The 24,210-nt window shown below is 40.0% G+C and overlaps 1 protein-coding gene across 1 annotated transcript in view; it reads left to right on the top strand.

Moving 5' to 3' along the window:
* The window catches only part of ABCA13 (ATP binding cassette subfamily A member 13), a 453,377-nt gene that overhangs the window by 154,880 nt on the left and 274,287 nt on the right, over positions 1-24,210 (top strand). Inside the window, exons 28-29 of the mRNA XM_037837193.1 lie at positions 2,200-2,290; positions 22,857-23,033. Coding sequence (XP_037693121.1) covers positions 2,200-2,290; positions 22,857-23,033 — 268 coding nt within the window. The remainder of the gene's footprint in view (positions 1-2,199; positions 2,291-22,856; positions 23,034-24,210) is intronic.

The following is a 24,210-nucleotide window of genomic DNA, read 5'->3' as shown; positions in this document are numbered from 1 at the left end:
CAAGGTGGTTTGGAATATGGACTCAGGAGACAGATTTCCTGGCTTTCATGCTGAACTCTGTCCTGTACCAGCTGCATGATCTTGGACAAGTCACATAATCTCTCTCTGTGCCTTGGTTTTCCTATCTGTAAAATGAGGATAATAATAGTGGCTATGAGATATAAATGAGCTAAGATATGCAAAGCACTTGGAATAGTGTTTGGCACATAGCAAATGCTACTGTGTTGGCCCTGATCCTCCAAGATGAGATGCCAAGATGGGATCACATGTGCAAGTGTTTTAACATGGGAAACACCTGTCAGAGGAGAAGGAGAGGGAGCTGGAGAAGGTGGGGAGAGCCATCAGAGAGTGAAAACCAAGTGGGATCCAGAATGAAGGGGAGGAAGGAAGGTTGAGTGGACGCATCCCAGACACCTTGTGGTTTAATGAATGTTGGGCAAGACTCCAGGGAGTCAACGAGCTGAAGTTGGCTATTGGAGGAGTCCTGCATCTCCTAAGAATAGGCCTTAGGTGGCACCCCTTTCTGTGCCCAGTCATTGCCTCAGAGCAGCCCACGGTAGAAGGAGAGTCCCCAGCGTGAACTGGCCATGGAGTTCAGGGAAACGGATTTCAGAGCAGAGCAGCGGGGCCCTGATCAGTTACGTCACTGCAGTTGGTGGCTTGCAATGCTCCTCCTTCTGGCTGCTACAGCTATGCAAGTGCTAGCTGTCATTGTTATTATTATGATTGTTTGTTGATTAATCTGTCAATGCAGAGATCAACTAACTTTTTCTGTGACTGTTCAGATAGCACATACATTAGGCTTTGAGGTTTTTTGCAACAACTACCCATTATTACTTGCAGAATTAGTGCCAGATTGAGAACATACCAAGTACTTTGGCTACATACAGAGTGCTTAACTCCGTCTCAAGAATTGGGCACCGTTTCTTGGAAAAGTTTATAGTTTACCAAGTGGTCATTTTAAAAATTAAATCAGTTGAAGAACTTATTATTTGATACAGGATAAAGCTGAGGAAGTTGATACTTTATTCTTAGCACTGGGACAGGTTCATGGAAGATTTGCAGTGATTTTTGGATTTGGGTAGAATGGGTTTGCAGCCACCTTCTGCCACTTGGAGTATTTAGTGCCCTTTGATGACTCCTATAACCTTGCCTTCCCTTCCTTTACTCATCAGTGAAAGTCAGAAATAATGTCCCCATGGGGATGTCAGGGAGGTTAAATGAGATGATAAATAATAAAGTGTGTTGCACATTGCCTAATGCCCAATGAAAGAAGATAAAGAAGTTTCCCCCAAAAAGCAATGTACAGACTTCATAACAAAGTCTTGTTATTCTTAAACAAGATTAAAAAAATGTAACGAGGCAAAGGTGAGAAATAAAAGAGCCAAATACAGAAGGTGCTTATTGTTTGAGAATTTTTTATCTGAAGTTTCTGAGTTAATAAGGTTGTATGGTAAAACAAAGTCATGAAAACATACGAATATTCTCTAATGTACTCACAAATCCCAAAATTAGTCCTCACTCAAATATCCCTCCTTGCTAAATATGGCTGTTCAGCCTCATTGCATCAATGTTTTTCACCCTCAGTCTCTTGCTGATTGTTGGATTTGGCAAATATGTAATAGTACGATACAAATAATTGCATGCCAATTGCAAAATAAAGATGCAGAATTTCATTAAGTTGATGAAAAATATTTTGGAGAACTCTCCATAGTGAAACCAGTGACAAATGAGGCAGAGTTAGAACCATTAATGATGAGAGAAGAATGATATAAATGATCAAATGCTTCCAAAGAGAATGATTTGAATATCAAAGGATTAAGAAAGGGTCTTGGAAAATGATGCAACCCTCTTCAGTGATTTTGCAACAATGATCTGTTCTTCATAATTGATCTATGGACAACACAATATGATGTAAAGAATCTTACATATTGTCATCATTGTTGGAAAATTTTACCAAAAAGTCAATGTTGATTCATTGTTTTTGGTATCGGTGCATAATTACAATTATGACCTCAATTATCATAATTGGTATTTTCATTTTTCAGTATAGAATCTGATGTTTTAGAACCTCTTATAAGTGGATTGACTTTATGTGCCTTTTTCTCGTATAGTGAAACTTAGAATAATATAACAAGTATTATTTAATAAAATGAAATGATGTAATACTTCTTGTTAAACTATATTATTTCCTTTTAGGAAGCCCTGAGAAACAAATTTATACGACACTTTATAGAGAGCCAGCTGCACACTGATGTTGACAAACTTACTGAAAAGCTTCAGAATTACGGTAAGGATGCTGGTGGGCATGTGGTAACCCATCTACCCAGATGGCTCTACCATTTACGTTCAAACATTTTGACCACTAAGTTGCTGGTCGATACAGGCAAATCATTTTTCCTCTTTGGATTTCCAGTTTATTGTCTGTAAAATGAAGGGCTTAAATTAAACAAACTCTAAAGTTTTTTCATATATAAAGTTTTCTAATTTGCTGATTCAGGGCATCAATAGTAAGGAACTTAGTGAAACAGGGAACCTTTGATTCAAGTTCAAGAATTGTGAGTTACAAAACGAGTTTATAAAACAAGTGACTATTTTTGAGTAATTAACAGTACATTGAAACAGTTGCATTTGATTTGAAAATGTAGATGCAGGTGAAAATCTATCCATCAGCAAGCGTTTGTCGGAGCGCTACAATTTATAATTCATTGATTCATTAAGTGTTCAACAAACATTTGCTGAGCACTCGAGCCAGGTCTGTGCAAGAATTTGGAGAGGGAGAGCAGGGGCATGGCCGAGGTAGTTCCTGATACGGCCCTTGGGGGAAGGGGAGCATGTTTATAAACAGTGGCACTGCAGGGAGATCAGGCTTTCATCAAGGGAAACTGGGCATGCTCCAGGGAACTCGTAGTCCAGCTGGAGGGAGAGCGAAATAAAAGAGGTTATTGTTCCGAATCCTGGAAAGCTGGTAAGGAAGGGTGTCAAGCTCTCTCAGATCACTGGAACAGCTTGTGCAGAGGAATGAGACAAAGACCTGCCTGAGGGGTGAGGTTTAGAGGAAGAAAAGGCATTTTGAAAAAAAAAAATGATGAATTTACTAATTTAGAAAGATTAATAATATTTTCTAATGAGTTGTACTCCCTCAAATCTTTCACCATTTTTTCAAGTAATGAAAATACGTAGTTTAAAAAATGAGGAAGTACTGGAAAGCTTATTATAACACGTCCTGGGCTATTATAGAGCAGCGTGTCCTGGAGGCAGTGTATCCCCAAAACTGTGTCATGGGAGCCCAGGACTGGCTTAAGTCGAGTGATTTTCCGTCCAGAACACAGATTATCGAGAGGCCACCTTAGCTCTTTGAGTGAACAAGGGTGTTGGTGTTAATATAGATGTCTTAGAGTGTGAAGAGTACTTGAACCAAGAGCTGAGCACCCACAGCACTGCTGAATAGTTTTTTCCCCCACATACAAGCTTATAAAATTAAAGAAAAAAAATAGCAATAGAAATGCCATTGCTGGACTTTTCCTACAAATGGGTCTGGACCCAGAATATGGAATTCACATGGACTTTTGAGCTCTGAGAAGTGTGATTCCTTCCTTCTTTCTGTCCCCACCCCAGAGTTGTTGCCTGGAGGTGCTCTTATTAGTGGTGGGAATAATGACAGGTAAGTTTCCTTTGTTCCCCACCGCCCTGTGGGACTAGCCACTATTGAAGACAGACAGTGAATTGGCCTGACACATTCTCAAATGCTCTGGTGATCTGGCAGCTTGATAACTGACTGGATGTGAATTTCCTTTTGTAACTCCCTATTTAAAGAATTAACTTGCCTTCTAGTGGGCATCCTTTTAAAAATGTAAACTTTCTTCACCCTACAACAAAAAATTTTCTATTTGAAGTTATATTGATGCAATTCCTGGGAATGTTGACCCAATAATGCCATTGTTTTTATATATTATTTAACTTTTGAAAAATTGCTTTTTGCTTATTAGGAAAGCAATATATGTCTGTTACAGAAATATTCAAAAATAAGAGTAAGTCAGAAAAGAATCCACCTGTAATCTCATCATCAGAGGTAGCTATTGTAAAAGCCCTGGAGTACTTGCCCAGATGGATCTCTGTGTACTTATGTAAACAAAAGTATGTTTATTTTTTTAAATAATGGATCAGGAATAAACTTCCAGGGAAGATGGCAGAAGCGGAGCTCCAAGACTTACTCCTCCAAAACAGCTAGTAAACAGGCAGGAACTATTTGAAACAACTGTTCTGGGGCTCCAGAGACCAGTAAAATATTGTGCAACATTCAGGGAAGAGCAGGAGGGAGAGGCTGAGAAACTGCTATAAAGGATTGAGAGCAGCTCACTCTGTTGTGGCTGCCAGTGCCCATCTCCTACTCTCTAGGTGGGCCGCCTTAAGGTCCAGTCTCTGACTGGCTGTGGCAGACAAAGAAGGACATACAAATTATCATCCCCAAGAGCAGAGGTTGGAGGACATGGCTGAGCACTGATCACTGCTTTTGATTGGTGAATTTGGATTATTGGGTCTCAGATCCGAGCTGTTGATTCAACCCACCCTGGACAAAGATGGCTGCAGCCATTGTTTCAACCCCACCCCCTACAGGGGTGGAAGTGGTATAGGTTTAAAGACAGTGCACCCTTAGGACTGCAGGGAACAGCTTGCTGAATGGCACCATCTTCTGGGAAATCCAGGAAAGCTCAGCTTTGGGAAGACATCAAACAAGCTTTTGGCATCTTTCTTGATCTTCTCCCCAGGGCTCTCTGGAGCTGGTCTTTGCCCCCTTTGTGTGTCCCTGGCCCTATTTTGGCTGGGAAATACTGATTTGGGAACAGTTCTCTCTGGGATAACCCTTCTCCCAGAATATGTCCTCTGGGCAAAAACAGGCAACAAAAGGAGTGTTAACAAAACAAAACAAAACTGTAGAGGCAAAACAAAAGCAAAATGAACAGATCAAGATTTCTGGAGAAGGAACAGAGAGAAGGAAGCTTTCACCTGGGGGTGAAACAATTGAACATGTAGTGCAACCTTAAAAATTGTACTGCACATCCAAGGCAAGAATCAGTTGAAGAAGAGCTGAAAAAATATGACCAGTTAAACATGGGAAATTCTAAAGATCTAGAATAAGTTGAACCAAGTGTAAAAGAAGAGGCTTAACAGAAAGCCAATCAATGATGACACCCTAGGAAAGAGAGAGAAACTGACCTTCAGAGTAAACACATCAAGATAATCAGCAGCAAAAAGTTACAAAACAGAAAGATGTGGTCAAGTCAAAGGAAAAAATTAAAATTTTGGAGGAGAAACAGAATTTGGAAAAACTAATTAAAGATTTTCAAACAAATCTCCTAAAGCAATTCAAGGATATAAAGTAAATTATGGCTAAAGAGATAAAGGATATTAAAAAGACACTGGGTGAGCATTTAGAAGAATTTAAAACACAACAGAAATTATGGGGATGAAAATTACAATAGAAGAGATTAAAAGCACACAAGATGCAAACAACAACAGATTTGAACAGGCAGAAGAGAGAATCAGTAAACTAGAAGACAGGATAATTGAAATATTACAGGCAGAAGAACTGATAGAGAAAAGAATGGAAAAAACTTATAAGGGTTTCAGGGAATTGAATAACATCATGAGGAACACAAACATATGCTTTGTGGGTGTCCCAGAAAAACAGGAGAAGGGAAAACAGTCAGAAAGAATATTTGGGGAAATAATGGCTGAAAATTTACCAAAACTTACAAAAGACATAAATATACACATCCAAGAAGTGCAACATGCTCCAAACAGAATAAATCCTAATAGACCGACTCTGAGACACATAATAGTCAGATTGTCAAATGCCAAACATAAAGAGAGAATCAAAAGCAGCAAGAGAAAAACAAGTTGTCAGATACAAGTGATCCTCAAATAAGAATATGTGCTGATTTCTCATCAGAAATCGTGGAGATGGGAAGACCATGGCATGATATATTTAAAGTAATGAAAGAGAAAATGTACCAGCCAGGAATTCTTTATCTGGCAAAACTGTCTATCAAAAATGAGATAGGGTTTAAATTATTAGCAGATAAATAATAAACTGAGAGAGTTTATCAACAAGAGAACTGACCTATAGGAAATACTAAAGGGAGTTATGCAGGCTGAAAGGAAAAACTGAGAGAGAGAGGGCTAAAGAAGAGTGTAGAGATGAAGATTATTAGGAAGGGTAACTAAAAGGGTAAAAAGGGAGACAAAAAATAAGATATGACATAAAAAAGCCAAAGGATAAAATGAAGTAAGTACTGCCTTTACAGTAATAGCATTGAATGTTAATGAATTAAACTTCCCAAACAAAAGACACAGATTGGCAGAATGGATAAAAAAAATTATGATCCGGTTATATGCTGTCTACAAGAGACTCACCTTCGCTCCAGAGACACAAATATGTTGAAAGTAAAAGGCTGGAAAAAGATATTCCATGTAAAGAGTAACCAAAAAAGAACAGGAGTAGCCAGATCAATATAGGACAAAATAGACTTTAAATGCAAAACATTTAAAGAGACAAAGAAGGACATTATATACTAATAAAAGGAGCAATCCACAAAGAAGAAATACCAATCGTAAATATTTATGCACCTAACCATGTTGCCCAAAAATACATTAAGCAAACCCTGGCGAAACTGAAGGGAGAAATAGATAGCTCTACAGTAAAAGTTGGAGGCTTCAGTACACCATTCTCATCAATGGATAGTACATCTAGACAGAGGATCTATAAGGAAACAGAAGACTTGAATAATATGATCAATGAACTAGACCTAACAGACATTTACAGAACATTATAACCCCAAACAGCAGGAGATACATTTTTCTCAAGTGCTCATAGATCATTCTCAGGGATAGACCACATGTTGGGTCACAAAACAAGTCTCAATAAATTTAAATTGGCTAAAAATATACAAAGTAATTTCTCTGATCATAATGGAATGAAGCTGGAAATTGATAATGGGCAGAGAACAGGAAAATTCACACAGATATGAAGGTTAAACAACACACTCTTAAACAGACAGTTGAAGAAGTAACTGCAAGAGAAATCAGTAAGTATCTTAAGATGAATGAAAATGAGAACACAACATATCAAAACTTATGGGATGTAGCAAAGGAAGAGCTGAGAGGGAAATTTATAGTCCTAAATGCCTACATTAAAAAAAGAAGAAAGTGCTAAAATCAAAGACCCAGAGGAACTAGAAAAAGAAAAGCAAACTAATTCCAAAGCAAGCAGAAGGAAAGAAATAACAGAGATTAGAGCAGAAATAAGTGAAACTGAGAATAAAAAAACAACAGAAAATATTAACAAAACCAAAAGTTGGTTCTATGAGAAGATCAATAAAATTGACAAACACTTAGCTAGACTGACAAAAAAAGGAAGACTCAAATAAATGAAATCAGAAATGGGGGGCATTACTACTGACTCTACAGAAATTAGAAAAGTTAATAGGATGATACAATGAACAACTGTATGCCAACAAATTAGACAACTTAGATGAAATGGATAAATTCCTAGAAACATGCAAATGACCTGTACTGACTAGAAGAAATAAAAGACCTCAACAGACCAATTACAAGTAAAGAGATTGAATCAGTCACCAAAACTTCCCAACAAAGAAAATCCCAGGACCAGACATCCTAGAATTTTCATAGGTGAATTCTATCACTCGTTCAAGAAGAATCAATATCAGTACTGCTCAAATTCTTCCAAAAAATTGGAGAAGGGAACTCTACCTAACTCATTCTTTGAAGCCAGCATCACCCTAATACCAAAGGCAGAGAAAGATACTTCAAGAAAAGAAAATTACAAACCAATTTCTCTCAAGAATTTAGATGCAAAAATCATCAACAAAATAACTTGCAAACATAATCTAACAGCATATTAAAATAATTATACACCAGATCATGTGGGTTTTATCCCAGGAGTGTAAGGTTGGTTCAATGCAAGAAAATCAATTAATGTAATACACATTAACAAATTGAAAGGGAAAAATCACATGATCATCTCAATTGATGCACTAAAGGCATTTGACAAAATCCAGCATCTGTTCTTGATACACACTCTTCAAAAGATAGGAATAGAAGCTAACTTCCTGAACATGGTAAAGCACATATATGAAAAACCTACAGCTAACATTGTACTCATTAGTGAACAACTGGAAGCTTTTCCTCTAAGATCTAGGACAAGACAAGGATGCCCACTGTCACCACTCTTATTCAACATTGTGCGAAAAGTTCTGGCTAGAGCAGTTAATGAAGAAAAAGAAATAAAAGGCATACAAATTGGAAAGGAGGAAGTAAAACATTCACTATTTTCAGATAACATGTTTCTACACATAGAAAGTCCTGAAAAATCTACACCAAAGCTACTAAACTAACAAACAAGTTCAGCAAAATGGCAGGATACAAGGTCAACATGCAAAAATCAGTAGTGTTTCTATTCATTAGTAAAGAGCAATCTGTAGAGGAAATCAAGAAAAAATTCCATTCACAATAGCAACTAAAAGAATCAAATATGTAGGAATAAACTTAACCAGGGATGTAAAGGGCCTTCATAGCAGCCCTTTTCTCTCCAAATGCTGGGGTGAGTGCTCCAACATATCCACACACTGGGGAGACCACCTTCTCGGCCCCACCCTCCTCAAACATTGGGCAATACCTGGATTCCCTTCCATCTCCGGGGCACATGCTCAACCCCTTCAGAACAGTGGGATGGCAGCCAGGCTCTTCCCAATTCCCTGGGAATGTGCTCCACCCTCTTTGGGACTTGGGGTGGCAGAACACTTCCTAAGCATAGAGGTGGAAGTCCCACCCTTGACCTCCAGGGCACACTCACCCTTTCCACATGCATGGGCTGCTCCAATTTCCCAGCCCGAGACCTCTTGACTCCAGACCTCAATCTCCATGTCTCTGTCTTTGAAGAAATATTTCCTTCACTTTGTCCCTTCTCCAGTCTAGACCAGCAGTGTCTCCGTCTAAATAGATCTTGCAAAAATCTTGTTGGCTTGGCATGAAGTACACAGGGGTTTAAAACATCAGACAATAGGGCTTTCCACAAATCCTTTCTGGATAACTCCATTCCAATCCTGGCTTGTACTGGTGGTTGAGTTCCATGTTTGGGCAAATCCTCATGTGGGGCTGTAGCTTCTGGGGTTTCAATTTTTGTAAACACTGAGTTTTCCAGACCAACAATTTCTGGTTTCTTTGAACCCAAGAGTTCATTTCTCAGCTTATCCCTCTCCTTTTGCATTTTACTATAAACTGCAAGGAGAAACCAGGGTACATCTTCAACTTTTAGCTTCAAAATCTCTTCAGCCAAGTATCCCAGGTCATCACTTTTAAATTCTGTCTCCCAGCTGACACCAGGACTCAATTTTACCAAATTCTCCACCACTTTAAAACAAGGATCATCTTTCTTCCAGTTGGCAATGACACATTCTTCATTTCTGCTCAAGGCCTCACCAGAAGTATCTGTAGATTTCATATTTCCATAAACAGTCTCTTCAAAGCAGTCTGTGCCTTTTCCATCAAGCTCCTCACAGTTCTTCCAGAGTCTTCCCCTTATCCATTTAAAATGCCGTTCTAACATGTTTGGTATTTGCAAACTCAGCAGCACCAGCATCCTATTTCCGGTACCATAATCCCTTCCAGTTTGCTAATGCTGCCATTAAATAAAATACCAGAAATGGATTGGCTTTTATAAAGGGGGTTTATTTGGTTACAAAGTTACAGTCTAAAGGCCATAAAGTGTCCAAAGTAAGGCATCAACAATCGGGTACCTTCACTGGAGGATGGCCATTGGCATCCGCAAGACTTTTGTTAGCTCAGAAGGCACAAGGCTGGTGTCCTCTCGCTCCCAGGTGGTGTTTCAAAATGGCATTCTCCAAAGTGTTGTTCTTGGGGCATTTTGTCCTCTCTTAGCTGCAGCTCCTCTTCAAAAAATATCACTCTCATTTGCTCTCCAGAGTATCACTCACTGTGAACTCCTTTATAAGACTCCAGTGATCCAATTAACACCCACCCTGAATGGGCAGGGTAACATCTCCATGGAAATTATCCAATCAAATGTTTCACTCACAGTTGATTGAATCACATCTCCATAACACTTAATCAGAGGATTCCAATCTAATCAACCCTAATATGTCTTCCCCCACAGGATTGCACCAAAGATAATGGCATTTTGGGGGACGTAATACATTCAAACTGGCAGTCACTATTAAAAAGTGTTGGAGAGGATGTGGAGAAATGTGAACACTCATTCACTGCCGGTGGGAATGTAAAATGGTGCAGCTTCTGTGGAAGACAGTTTGACAGTTCCTTAGGGAGCTAAGTATGTGATCTGGCAATCCTGCTACTAGGTATACACCCAGAAGAACTGAAAGCAGGATCTGGATCTGGAACAGACATTTGCACAATGATATTCATATTGGCATTATTCACAATTGCCAAAAGTTGGAAACAACCCAAGTGTCCATCAACTGATTGATGGATAAACAAAATGTGGAATATACATATGATGGAATATTATTTGGCGGTGAGAAGGACTGAAATCCTGATGCATGCAACAACATAGATGAAACTTGAAGACAATATGTTGAGTGAAATAAGCCAGAAATAGACAGACAAATAGTGTATGATCTCACTGATTTGAAACAACTGGAATAAGCAATTAGAAATACCAACCAATACGTTGGTATATGGGGAAAATATGCACAATGTAAACTGTGGATTATAGATAAAAATAGTATTTTAATATTCTTTCATCAATTGTAACAAAGGTACCACACTAATGCAAAGTGCCAAGAATGTGTGTGTGGGGTATATGTTCCAGAACAACTTACAGCTATTTGTGTTCTTCTCCTACATTGCTTTTCAGGCTCCATGGATTCTTCTCCTACATTGCCTTTCAGGCTCCATGGAGCTTGTCACCTCTGTCCTCCATGGAAAGTCTAGCAAAGGACAGACTGTCCTCTTGACATGTTTTCTTTTTCTGGTGGCTGCTCTACTGCCCACCATGTGTGGTGGGAGCATTTCCACTCACTCTTTCCTTTCAAGTTCGAAATCAGGCGCTCTGGAACCCTGGATACTGGCTGGGCTGGAATGTCTTTTCTGGATGGAGGCCATGGCTGGACCTTTCTAAATGTGGGGAATCCCTACTTTGATTTGGATGGTGCTGAGGTCACTGTTTCCTGAGGAAATAAGGGTGGTTTCCCTCTACTCTATGACAAGTAGAAGCTTTGCAGGCACGTGGCTTGTGTTCCATTCCTACCAATCTGACCTCTGGCCCTATAGGCCTCTTATTTTCTGTGGCTTCTAAGTATTCTTAGATTATTGATTGAATTGAGGTGGCTTAGGGTTGGTAGAGATGCTGTGCTTTACCTTGCTGGCTAGGGAAGGACTGGTGCAATTGTTCAGACAATTGAAGGCTGAGAATTTGGGTAATTTGTGGGGAAGCCTCCGAGTGGGATCTCTTATACCCCAGGAACAGGTAGATGTCCTTCACCTGCTACTCTGCTGGTCCATTATGGAATTTGAGATCTCTTTCATGTGTAAACCAAGGAAACCATCCAATAAGTGTGCTGGGGACTCTTGTCCTTAGAGGGGTAGGTCCACATAAGGCTTTAGTTTGCCATCTTCATGACCCACCTTCATCCACTGATCCTTCATGATTTGCTCCAAAATTCCTCTCTTGTGGGGTCTGAGAATGGGATATTCCTTGAGTAAGTCTTCACACTTCATGGACATGGAAAAGGGAACATGGTCTTCTCTGCTTAGTAATTGCTCCCACAGCTCCTGGTGTTCTGTACTCAAAAGACAGGGACCCACCGATCTTTGTACAGATGATAACTCCCAGGCTTCACCCGTCCACCATTGATCCATCACAGTTTCAGTCCCAGAAGTGTTGCAGGGCATCATAAGGGAGAACTGTTTGCCAAAAGTGAATTCATGGCTTTATACAAGTATGCAATCTGGATGTTCCCATCATCCTCCAATTTCAGATATTCTGCCTTTAAGTCTCTATGAACACTACGCTTCTGGTAACTGTACTGCACAGCAGACACTACTGGCAGGAATTTGTCTCAGACCTCCTTTTCCTTCATACTGCCCTGTGCCATGAGATAATCAAATGCCTCCCATGAACCTGGACGCTCCAGGACAGGGCACTGTGCTTTCTCCCCAGCAGTGTATGAGGGTTGCACTTTTTCCACATCCTCACCAACACTTGTTATTTTCCTATTTTTTTTTTCAGGGTACCAATTCTAGCACTTGTGAAGTAATATGTTATTGTGGTTTTGATTTTGACTTCCCTAATGATTAATGTTATCAAACATTTTTTTCAAGTACCTATTGGTCATTCATGTATCTTGTATGAAGAAATATCTATTCAATCTCCTTGCCCTTTTTTCCTTTGGATTGTCTGTTTGTTGTTGAGTTTTTAGAGTTCTTGGTATATTTGGAAACTGGATCCAGTTATTTTCACCAACTCTGTAGTTTGTCTTTTCACACTTTGAAATTCTTTTGAAGTACTAATGTTTTAATTTTGGTCAAGTCCCGTTTATCTACATTTTCTTCTGTTGCTTGTAGTTTTGATATCACAGCCATTTCTAAATGCAAGGTCATTGAGATTTATTCCTACTGTTTTCTCCAAGGGTTTTATGGATAGAGGTCTTATATTTAGTCAGTGATCCATTTTGAGTTAATTTTTGTTCATGGCACAAAGAAGACATCCATATTCATGCTTTTGCATGTGGAAATGCAGTTGTCCTGTAACAATTTCAAGAGACAGTTCATTTCCCATTAAATGGACTTGGAACCCTTTTCAAATGTCACTTGCTAATAGATGTATGGGCTTTTCTGTAGGCTATCAGTTCTATTCCTTTGCTCTGTATGCTTGCCCTTAGGTCAGTATGATACTATTTTGATTATTGTAGCTACATAGTAAGTTTAGATATATGTAAGTGTGAGTCCTCGCAGTTGATTCTTCCTTGAAAAATTTTCTTGGCTATGCAGAGCCCCTTGCAATTTCATATGAATTTGAAGATCTGCTTTTCCAATTCTAAAAAAAATAAGGCTTTTGGAGTTTTGATAGAGATTGTGTTGAATAAGTAGATTGATTTGGGTAGTGCAGACATTATACCATATGATGTCTTCCTGCCCATGAACAAAGTTTGCCCTTCAATTTACTTATGTCCTTTTGAATATTATACAGCAATGTTTTGTAGTATTCAGCATACATATCTTTAATCTACTTGGCAAAATTTATTCCCCAGGATTTTGTTCTACCAGATGATATGGTATATGAAAATGCTTTCTTAATTTCCATTTTGGACTGTTCATCGCAAGTTTGTAGAAACATAACTTATTTATGATTCCACTGCCATTTCCCAAACCCCACTCAGCAGCACCAGGAATCCAAGATAGCTGGCAGTGCAGCTGACAACAGTCCATCACAGTCTCAGGACAGCCCCACAGAGACTTACTGAGAGGGGTGGTGGTCCAGCAAAGCATACAGCATGGCTCCATGGTCTCCCCTCCATCCACAATATCAGAACCACGGATGGAACCCCAAAGAGGACCATTCTTCCCTGGGCTGAGTTAAAGAGAGCTCTGCTCATGTTAGGCAGCTCCCACAGGTAGGTGACCGGGATAATTTTCCCTGCAGTAGGACCCCATTCTTTTGTTCTATCAACAGCTGGGGCCATCAGGGAGCTGATGGGAGCTTCTTTAAGTTACTTGCAGATATATGCATGTCACATTTGCCAAAGGAACCCCAATAAACCTCAAAAGAAATACCTAGGGGAGATACTCAATCCTCAGGAAGCCAAGTTACACTCACTAGACTTTCTAGGGAGGATGAAGATCATGAGCTCCAAGGAGCACAAAGAGATGATATGGGAGATTGGCAGTTGCTGAACTCAAGCAACTTTGAGAGGGACCTGAACAGCCAAGACATGCTGCTGTGACATGTGTCACGCTAGGCTGGGGGATATTGTGTGGGGTAGGATGGAGGTGTAGAGATGGCATGGCAGGTTCTCAGCAGGCTTCCACTGGGGAGGATCCCACCACCTCCACAGCCTTCAAAAACACTACGACCAAAATCACAAAGGAGATTCTGCTTGAACAGGATTCCAGGAGATGTGTGACAGTCAAGTTGAGGGCCACAGACCCTTGCCACCAGGCTGGGAGAAGGACAGGAGAGGAGAGCAGGACCCTGGGGGAAACATACCATATAGTCGAGTTTCTGGAGTTCCACCCAGGTGGTGTATGGAGTGGCTGCCTGGCAGTGAGGGCCTGTGGGTCCCTCCTGTGTTCTTCCAGTTGGCTCTTGGGAGCCATTTAAAACTGAAGCTACTTTTCTAGGTTGGTAGTAATGGTTTTGAAGACCCTGGAGGTCCCAATATCCTTTTTACTTGCACCCCATGAAGACGCTGCCATGGAAGTTTGCACACCTCCATCCTCCACTGAAGAAAGTCCTCCTGGCCTGGTGTCCCACACATGCACAGCAGCCTATATTGCTTGGTCAGGTCCACTCACAGACAAGTGCGTTGAGCACCCTGCAGGTTTCCCACATCATCTCTTGGGACTCCTGGGAGCTCATGATTTTCATCCTCCATTGGAAGTTCCATGAGCATGGCTGGGCCTTCTGACGATTGAACATCTCTCCTTGGTATTTCCTCTCCCCTTTCTCATTCTTCCTGCTGGCACACCCCTAACATATATTGCTGTGTATAAATTACATGAACTGCCTCAGGGCCTCTTACCTGCCCTGGCTATTGCCAGAAGGGGACACTGGCCTCACTGCACAGGGAAAATTCTGCTGCTCTCCCACCATGTGGTGTTGCCCCACCTGGGCAGAGTTTCCCTTAGAAACAGCTAGGGGAGAATTGGTTCTTTCAGGGTCTCCATTCCCACTGCAACTGACGTGGGCAGAAGGTGAGGCCACAGGGCCAAGCTGGGAGCCTGGGCTGGGTTCCCTCCCGGTGACTCTCCCTGGGGCATAGCCCTGGGGCCTGGCTTGGCTGCACCAAGGCCATCAGGAGTTCCTGGTGCAGGTGGGGCAGGGCTGGGGAGTCTGTAGCTGAAGCAGAAATCTTGGAGGCTCCTGACACTGGTGCACCTAGGCCTTCTCTGCCCTTCTCAATGAAGGTGTAGTCAAGGCTTATCCTCTACAGAAGAGGGGTACTGCAGGGTTGACCAGTGCAGGTGGAAAGGATGTATGTGGAAGGCACACTGAAGGGCTTCTCTGTCTCCTGCCCTGGCAGGAAGCTGGCAGGAATGTCAGCTATGCTCCAGGCCTTCCTTCCTGAATTGAACTGCCATGGTTGCCATGACTTCATCATGCTTTTCTTCACTTAGTGATTCCCTGATCTCTTCTCTAGTGTGGATAGCATCAGTGCTGTGCACCAGGAGTCCTGGAAATCTTGGTTGAACACAAATAGGGTTCTAGTTCTTGATGCTCATCGCCTACATTTTCCCAGGCATCACTCATGACATGCTGTAGCATTGCTGTCTTACAAGGGTCTATCGTAAGACATTTTTTGATCAGATTTACACAGTCAATGGACAGGTACAATGGAACATAGACCTCCCTGCTCAGTATCTGCTCCTGGAGGTCCTAGAAGCTCTGTGAATCAAAAGGTAGATCCCCATTCACCATGGTGTACAGAATGCCTCCAAGGCTCCAGACATTGATGGCAGGTCCATCAAAGATTTCTGAGATGGTATAATGGAGACTGCCACACAAGTTTTCCATCTTCTTGCCACTGGTAAATTTGCTACTTAAACCCAAATATGCAAATTTCATATTCTCAACAGCATCCAGCAGTAGGTTTTCTGTCTTTAGGTCCCTGTGGATGATACACTTTTGGTGGCAATACTGCAGAGGAGGTACTGTCTGTCTGAATTTGGCTCGGGCTTCTTGCTCTTCCACAGGGCCTTGAGCCACTATGTATAGACAGAATTCTCCTCCGCTAGTGTACTCCATAATGAGATAAAGTGATTTGTTCTTCTTGATGTTTTCAAATAATTTGATTATGTTTGGATGTTTCGAGGTCTGCAATATGCTTACCTCTTGGGAGAGCCTGTGGAGGCTGGTGGAGTTATCTTCATTTTTGTGGGTGGTTTTTATGGCTACCTCTTGGCCAGTGAGGATGTGCTGTGCCAGTTTGACCTTGGAAAAGCCACCTTTTCCAATGGTCCTCAGGAACCAGTAGTTACCAACATGGGTCTCCTCCTCAGCACACATGGCTGAGAGAGCCTGCAGTGTGGTGGATTTCTGCTGGGCTGGAGACCTGGTGTCCTACGTAGACTCAAATGGAAAGAGGTGGTCAAAATCACCAAAAACACAAACTCTCCCAAAGGCTACCAGAAGAATTGATCTAATAAACAATGAAATCAAATGGAAGAGAAAAAAAAATGAACACAATATGGAAATAAAATAAAAAAGAAACTAATACACAGGATTGAAAAAGAAAAAGGAAAAGATTTTTTTTAAAAAAATGAGAAACAGAAAAGGAAAAGAGAAAAAAGTAAGATTTGAAAAATAACAAAAAGCAAGAATAAAGAAAAATTTGAAGACAATTGAGGAAAGAAAAAAATAACAAAGAGAAAAGAATAAATAAAAGAAAATAAAAAAAATGAGTAAGGAAAAAAGAAAAAAAGAATAAAGAATCCACAAGAATAAGATATAAACAAGCTAAGGTTAGTTCAAGTCCCACAGATCCCCCAAAAAAGAGCTTCCTGGGTTAGGGGACCACAACCCTAAGATCCAGGGACTTATATAGGGGCTTGGAGTTCCATCACAAAAAATGGACCAGTGCAGGCTGTGGATCACCCACAGTGGTTTTCCTCACTGTTTGGCCTCAAAAACCGTCTTCACTTTTAACAAAAATTTTGAGATCTCAAAGAGCTTTGCGTTTATGTGGCTTATAGCTATTTATAGTTACCTTATTAGAAATTAAAACCTAGAATGCTTCAGTGGCTTCTTCATTTCTAGTTTGAAAACCTGTAATAATATATGGCTTTGAAAGAGCTCATGATGTCTACAGTGAAAATATCTAATTCTTTTTTTCTGTACATTCTGCATGATTGCTCTCAAAGGGATGCCACAATTTAAGTGACATCATGGTTATATACATAAATGTTCTTTTGCTTAAAGCACAATAATGTACATTATTAGCATCCATAAAGTTGAGGGAAAGATAGCTCTCATATTTTCATTTCTTATTTACAGTTTTGCAGTTTCTTTGGAGTAGGTTTCTTTCTTCCACAAGGCAGAGACCTCAATGATACGTAATTTTTACTATCTTTAAATGTAGGGAATGAAGCTGTGGGTTGAGAAAGAAAGCTTTCTACTTTTCCTTCTTTGAGCCAACAATCCATTGTGCGTCACGTCCCACTTTTTTCACCACGAGTGGGTAGGTATGGGTGTTTGACATTTGCACCAATACCTCACAGAAAGGACTTGAGTAATCTCGATATGATTTTTATAAAATCTTTGAACCATAACATAGATACTGAAAAGGGCATAAACCATCAGTGTACAGCTTGATGACTGTTCACAAATTGAACCTCCCTGTTTATCATTCAGATCAGGACTCACGCCATTGCCAGTTCCCCCAAATCCCACCAACTCCTTTCTGGTCACTTTCTCCACATGGTAACCAATATTCTGTCTTTGAACAGTAGAGATGAATTGTGCCTCATTTTGAACTTCACATAAACAGATTCATATGGTGTTAGGTATTTTGTGCCTGAATCCTTTACTCGATATTTTCATGAGCTTCATCCATATCGTTTACCTGGCTATTTTAAATTCTATAAAGTAGCCTGATGCAAGACTAAAACACATATGCTTATCCATTTTACTGTGACTGGGAATTTGAGTTATTTCCACCTTTTAGATGTTAAGTATAATGCTGCAAAGATAGCAAACAGATTGAGGTTGCCAGAGTGAGGGGGGAAGGAAGGAAGAGACAAAGAAACAAGATAAATGAAGTAAGAAAACTCTGAAAAAATATATATAAAATAAAGGTAATAAAACATCTCAGTATGTTTTATGATTTAACAAGTAAAGAAAATAATAATGTATTGATAACAGAGAAATTCATTCTTAGTAGTACAATTATTAATTTTCTGTGAATGTTGGTATTGCAATAAAAAATGTCTAAGAAAAAAAGAATGGTGCTCTTCTAAACATTTTTCAGGTTTGCGATGAACACATATTTGCTTTTCTGTGGCATATAAACTTAGAAATGGAGCTGCTGTCCTTTTAGGTGTTCATATTTTTTGTTTTAGCAGATATTGTAGTTGGTACCAATTCATAAACCCACCAAGTGTGCCTGAGAATCTTGTTTCCATTCTACTACCTAGTATTGTCTGCTGTAACATTTTTTTAAAGATTTTAATTTGAAATAATTTTGAACTTACAAGACAGTTGCAAAACTATTACCATACTCTTGCAGAGAACTCTAATATACTCTCATCTCAACATATACCCAGATCCACTAATTTTAACATTTTGCCAAATTGGCCATTTCAGTCTGTCTGTCTATCAATCATTTATCTATCTATCCCTGCATCTGTCTGTCTGTCTGATATATCCATCAATTTTCTGAACATTTGGATGTAGGTTGTATATAACATGCTTCTTGGATACTTATTACTGCCATACACATTTCCTAACGAAGGAAATTCAGTTATGTAACCACCTTAAGCGCACTTGTCGTGTTCATAAAATTAACATTGATATGAAGCTTGTAGTATATATTTCAATTTTTTCATATGGTGAAAAATGTCCAATACTGCCCTTTTGAGCCTTTCTCCTCCTTCAGTAAATCCTGTCCAGGATCACATATTTTATTTGTCATTGTCTCTTTAGCTTCTCTGTCTTCTTTTTGCTTTCCTTTTAATTGTGGGATCACAATCTGTTTGTTGATCAAACAGGCTCACTCCACATCAAGAAAAACTCTTTAAACCCAAACACCTCATGACCTCTTCTTCGGTTGACAAATGGCCAGCCCAGAGAAAATCTTTGTAAAGTCTAGGTAGACCACTGGTGCTCCCACCACCTTCCCTTTTCATACTAAGGAAGGGGGCTTGCATCCTTCACAGGGGCCCTAATTCTCAGTCTTTCCAAGGGACTTGGATACTTTGTGGCCAGAGTGTCCTCCCCACTCCTCTGGTTGGGAAACACTGTCCCAATGTGTAGGAATCAAGACAGAAGCAGGCAGGAGAAGACAGAAACTGAGAGTATTTCTGCTTCCTGTTTGATTATGTCATCCAAATGGCCAGAGGATCTTTCCTGCCTTAAATCTTGGAAATTATTAAGTGAGAAAATGGATGAATAACGAAAAATGCTAGTCAATTCAATGTTTCCACCATAGACATCATCTGAGAACACTGACTTGGGCAGTTTTATTCTCACTGAATTGACTGGTTGGGTTTGTTTTACTCTTCTATGAATACAGTTTGACTGTCTTCACTCAATCAGACTCTTCTAGGCTACCAGGTCATGAACTAAGTTGGTGTTTCCATGAGAATATGTATTTGTTCCAATGGTAACAGTTACTTGGCTTATTGTTTAGTAGTTCACTAAATGACTTTGTATCTGGGTTTTCATTTGATCCCTGCAAAACTCTGGAATCTGTCTACCTGGGAGAGAGAAGCAGGGTCATTTTTGTTTCTAAAATGCTGATAATGAAATTGAGGTTTAGAGATTAGCTCTTTCAAAGTCCTACAATAACTGGTGGGACCAGAAACCTGAATCTTTGGACTCCAGGCCTTGTGATCTTTCTACTATATGTTAGGTGGAACTGTATGAGGTTGTTGATATTCAAGCAATTTTGAAATGCATTAAACAGCAATTTCATAAAGTTCCACCTAATATGACTGTAGTCTGTTGTAGTTTTAAGAGGGTAGACTGCAAAGCTGATAGCCTGCCTGTAAATCATGCTTTTCAACCTATCTAGTTATTTATCCTCTTTGTGCTTTAATTTCCACATTTTAAAAATGAACTCAGTAATAGTACTTCTCTTACAGAGATGTAAGGATTTGAGGATAATACATACAAAGTGCTCAGGATAATGCCTGGCACACGCGTGATGCTCAGAAAATGATCTCCCTCTTATTGTAGTTATTTGCACAAAGCCTAATTATCTGAAATTCAACCTTCTCAAATCTTTATGCTTTTATCTTTGGTTGAGCTCTGGAAATAACTGGAACCTGATAAAAGCAGTAATAATAACAATAACCTCATCTTTGAGAAACAGAGGGCAATAAACTTTGAGCAGAGTTGATGAGCTGAGGGATCATGAAAGCAGATTGATCTTGTTTGGGACCTTCCATGTTTCCAGCCATCGAGCTTGGTGGATGGAAATGATTCTTTCCTTCCCAATGATGAAGTTGAGGCCTAGACATGTTAATTGATTTTCCACCCAGTTTAGTATGGAAGAGACATGTCTTGAAGCAATTTCTCATTCAGATCTGGTCCCGTTGGCACTGTCCAAGCTGTCTTTCAAACACAGGCAGAGGGCCAAGCTAGGAAAGTCCAGACTTGATCCAGAAACCTAAGATGCCAGGAAGATATGGGAGCAGGGAGGAGGGAGAAGGGAGCAGGGAGGAAGATAGAGTGAGAGATGGCTGCAGCGATGGTAGAGGCAGCTCTCCGTGGGGATTTGTGCTGCCACATACTGGGGCAAGTGCAGGGAGGAGGGCAGGCAGGCTCTGAATGGGGACAGAGCATAGACTGGAGATGCAGAGATGTTGACTGTCACTTGGAGACTCAGAATGTTAGCGAAATGCAGGGAGGGTCAGCAGAGAGCAGTGCCCACACACAGAGGGCTGCTTGCGGACAGATCGTTACCTGCCACTACCCAAATGGAGGGCCAGAGACAGGTCTGAAAGGTGAAAGCTGCCCCCAGATCATGGAGGAGGAGAAAAAAAGAGTCAGGGTTGACCCTACAGACCTAGTCATGGGGAACTTCAATTCTGTTCATTATTTCTGTGCAGAACACCAGATGCTCATATTGAAAATCTGGTGGGCATGTGTGAGAGCACGGACTCAGGGACAGAGCAGTGACAAACTGTGTCCCACATCACATGCACTTCCTGGGAACTCAGGAAGACAGCACATACCTTGTCTACCAAGTTTGCTAAGGAATTGCAGTGATCACAGTCTTTCTAAGGAATGAACAGTAACAAGGGTTTGTTTGATAGAGAACAAACTTCATATATTTAAGAGTGAAATAATATATAATAGAATGTTGGCCAGTCAACACTTGCCAAAAAGTATATCATTTACTTTGGTACAATTAAAATGTGGTGTTGTAAAGATTAAGGATCGTATGTACTTGTAAGTACTTTCTCAGGAGATTCTACTCATGCTTTAATTTCTTTCTGTCATCCATTTCTTGTTCAATTTGATAATTTTTAGTGAGGGAGGGAGACCAACGGTAACCTAGCTCTCTAATGAGTGTTCTAAGAGGAAGATGCGGCCAGAAGCTGGTGTCACAACCATTCCTTCAGACGTCACCAATAGCTGAGCGAGTGAGCATTGGAAATGAACAATTTGTCCCACGTTGCCATTTTGTGTACTTTGTTTTCGTGATTTGCTGGGTGTTTTTGTGTTTTGTGTGTTGTGTTGTGTCATTATGTTTTCATGTAAGTTCACTTCTTGATTTTTTTGTTTTAAAGTCCTGAGCAAAAGACTCTTTTTGCAACTCATTAAGCAGAGAGACCCAATCTGGGTGGATGTTGGACACATATAGGGACCCACTCACCATGGATATCCAGCTGACTATCTGAGCAGCCCAGAAGTACTGCTTCCTCTTCACCACTAGAGGGGAAGCCCATTGGCCTCTGCCTCACAGTGCTGCGATAATGCAGAGGACAGGGGTTGGGCCCGGGAAAGGGGGGCTGATGACATCTGCTGAGTGGGCTGTGTGAAAAAGAACCCTTGAGGAATTCATTTCTCCCACAGTGCTCGGCCACCCTCAAATTCTTTTCTCTTTAATAAGTCCCTTTGCCTCTCCAGGTCTCATTTCCGGTTGTGTTTGTAATATTCTTCCCATACTGCCTCCTTTCTAGATAATTTGTTTCTTTCACACCTATATTTACTGTGGTACAGCTCCTTTCTGAAAGCAGAGCTAACATGCTGAGACCTCAGTGCTTTTCCCTGCAGATGTTTGAAGTTCAGCCTCAATAGCAAAGCAATTGCCAACTTTATATCTACCGCCAGTTTCCCATTTTAAAGGCACGCATCCAAGACAAGACTCCTGGAGGATTTGATTTCCTAAGTGTGAATATTCCTTGGTAATTGTTTTTGCAAACTTAATTTTATAAAACAACTTTCTCAAAGTGCCTGCTACTTCAATGGAAGGGTTTTATTATTATTGTTATTTTTTTTTTTTAGAGTTACTTGACTCCAGGTTGAAACGTTACCAATCTTTAATTTTCTAAGTTGTCTTTTTCCTTCTACTCTTAGACTTCCTTCGCCATTGTTTGTTCTCTTCCTCTCCCCTCTCAGAAATCTCCTTGACCAAGGCGACTGCACCTTACCCTTTGTGGTTGAACTGTTTTCTATTCAATTATGTATAAGTTTCAGCATTACGGAGAATGTATTCAAAGATTGGGCAGTTTACGCTCAGCAAATAAGTAGCAAATTCTGCATATGAGCAAAATTTGACTCGTTAGAGTTCCTTTCTAATGAACACATTTATATTCATTTTCAGACTCATTTGCATAATCTCCACTATGTGAGCCGTTAGCACGGGGCTGAAACAAAAGTTAATTTGTCCTAATTTGTTCACCTTCCTCAGGAGGAATGCTGGACGAGATGTTTCACCGCCTAGGGGCTGGACACCTCCAGTTTTTGGGTCGGATCTTGGTTAACCTCTCTTCCTGCATAATGTTGAACCGTTTCCTGGCTCTGGACTCGGTTGAGCTCCTGGAGACTAAAGCATATGACCTCATGAAGCAGAATGATTTCTTGGCCAGTAAGTATTCCATGGAAAAATATGTTCACAAAGGCACCAGTTCAAATAGGTTGTCATTTTGCATATTTCTCCCTAAAGGCCTATGGCTCAGAAAGAAAAGGAAGTTCTTTCCAGATAAAGCATAAAATAAATAAGAAATAATTGCAATGAGTTGATGAAAAGATGTGCCTGATTTTTTAATACCACAAAGATAGTAATAATGACTAATGATGTTTTCAACATCCTGAGCCCAATGCTATCTACTGTATGTTTCACTATTTTTTTGACATCATTTTATGTTTAGCTCTCCCATGATAAATCATATTTTTCTTGATTGAAGTTATACTCTAATTTCCTCCCTTGCCTTTATTTTCATCATAGTATCCTGATATCTTGGGGCCATTTCAACTTTATTAATTGTTCACCTATTCATAATGAAGATGATATGTTCTCTCATATTCTTTTTGAATCAAATTTCATTATTTTTTATTGAGGCTTTATACATGAAATTCAAAGAATTCATATGACAGAACACAGAATGGTTCTGTAAGCATACGGATGTTTAGGTTTTGAATGATAACCCCAAAGAGATGGATTCTTAGAAATACATTTGTAACTTGAGAGAAGGAAAGTCTGATTATTTGATCAACCCAGTGTAATTTTTCCAGTCCTGCAAGAATGCCAAACAAATCATTTTTCTGTATTGATGACCCCACAGTACAGTTTTATTGAAAATTTTTAAAAAGTGTGAAAATATAAAATGGTTCCACTGCTATATAAAACGATTTAGCAGTAGTGCAAAAAGTGATGCATAGAACTGCCATATGATCCTACACTTTCATTCCTGGACACATACCCAAAAGAATTAGAACTAGGTGCTCAAGCAAATACTTTTGCTCTCATGTTCATAGCAATCCTATTTACAATAGCCACAAAGTGAAAACAACACATGTGGCCATCAGTGGTTGAAAGGATAAACAAAATGTGATACAGTGGAATATTATTTACTGATAAAAGTAATGAAGCACTGATACATACCACAGGGTGGATGGACCTTGGAAACCATATGCTGAGTGAAAGAAACCAGACTGAAAAGCTCACATGTTGTCTGATCATTTTTATATGCAATGTCCAGAATAGATAAGTCTATAGAGACAGAACACAGGTTACTGGTTGCCAGAGGCTGAGGGAAGGAGGA

This window comes from Choloepus didactylus, chromosome 5, assembly GCF_015220235.1.
Source record: "Choloepus didactylus isolate mChoDid1 chromosome 5, mChoDid1.pri, whole genome shotgun sequence".
Lineage (NCBI taxonomy): Eukaryota > Metazoa > Chordata > Mammalia > Pilosa > Megalonychidae > Choloepus > Choloepus didactylus.
This window is presented reverse-complemented; position numbering and strand designations above follow the sequence as displayed.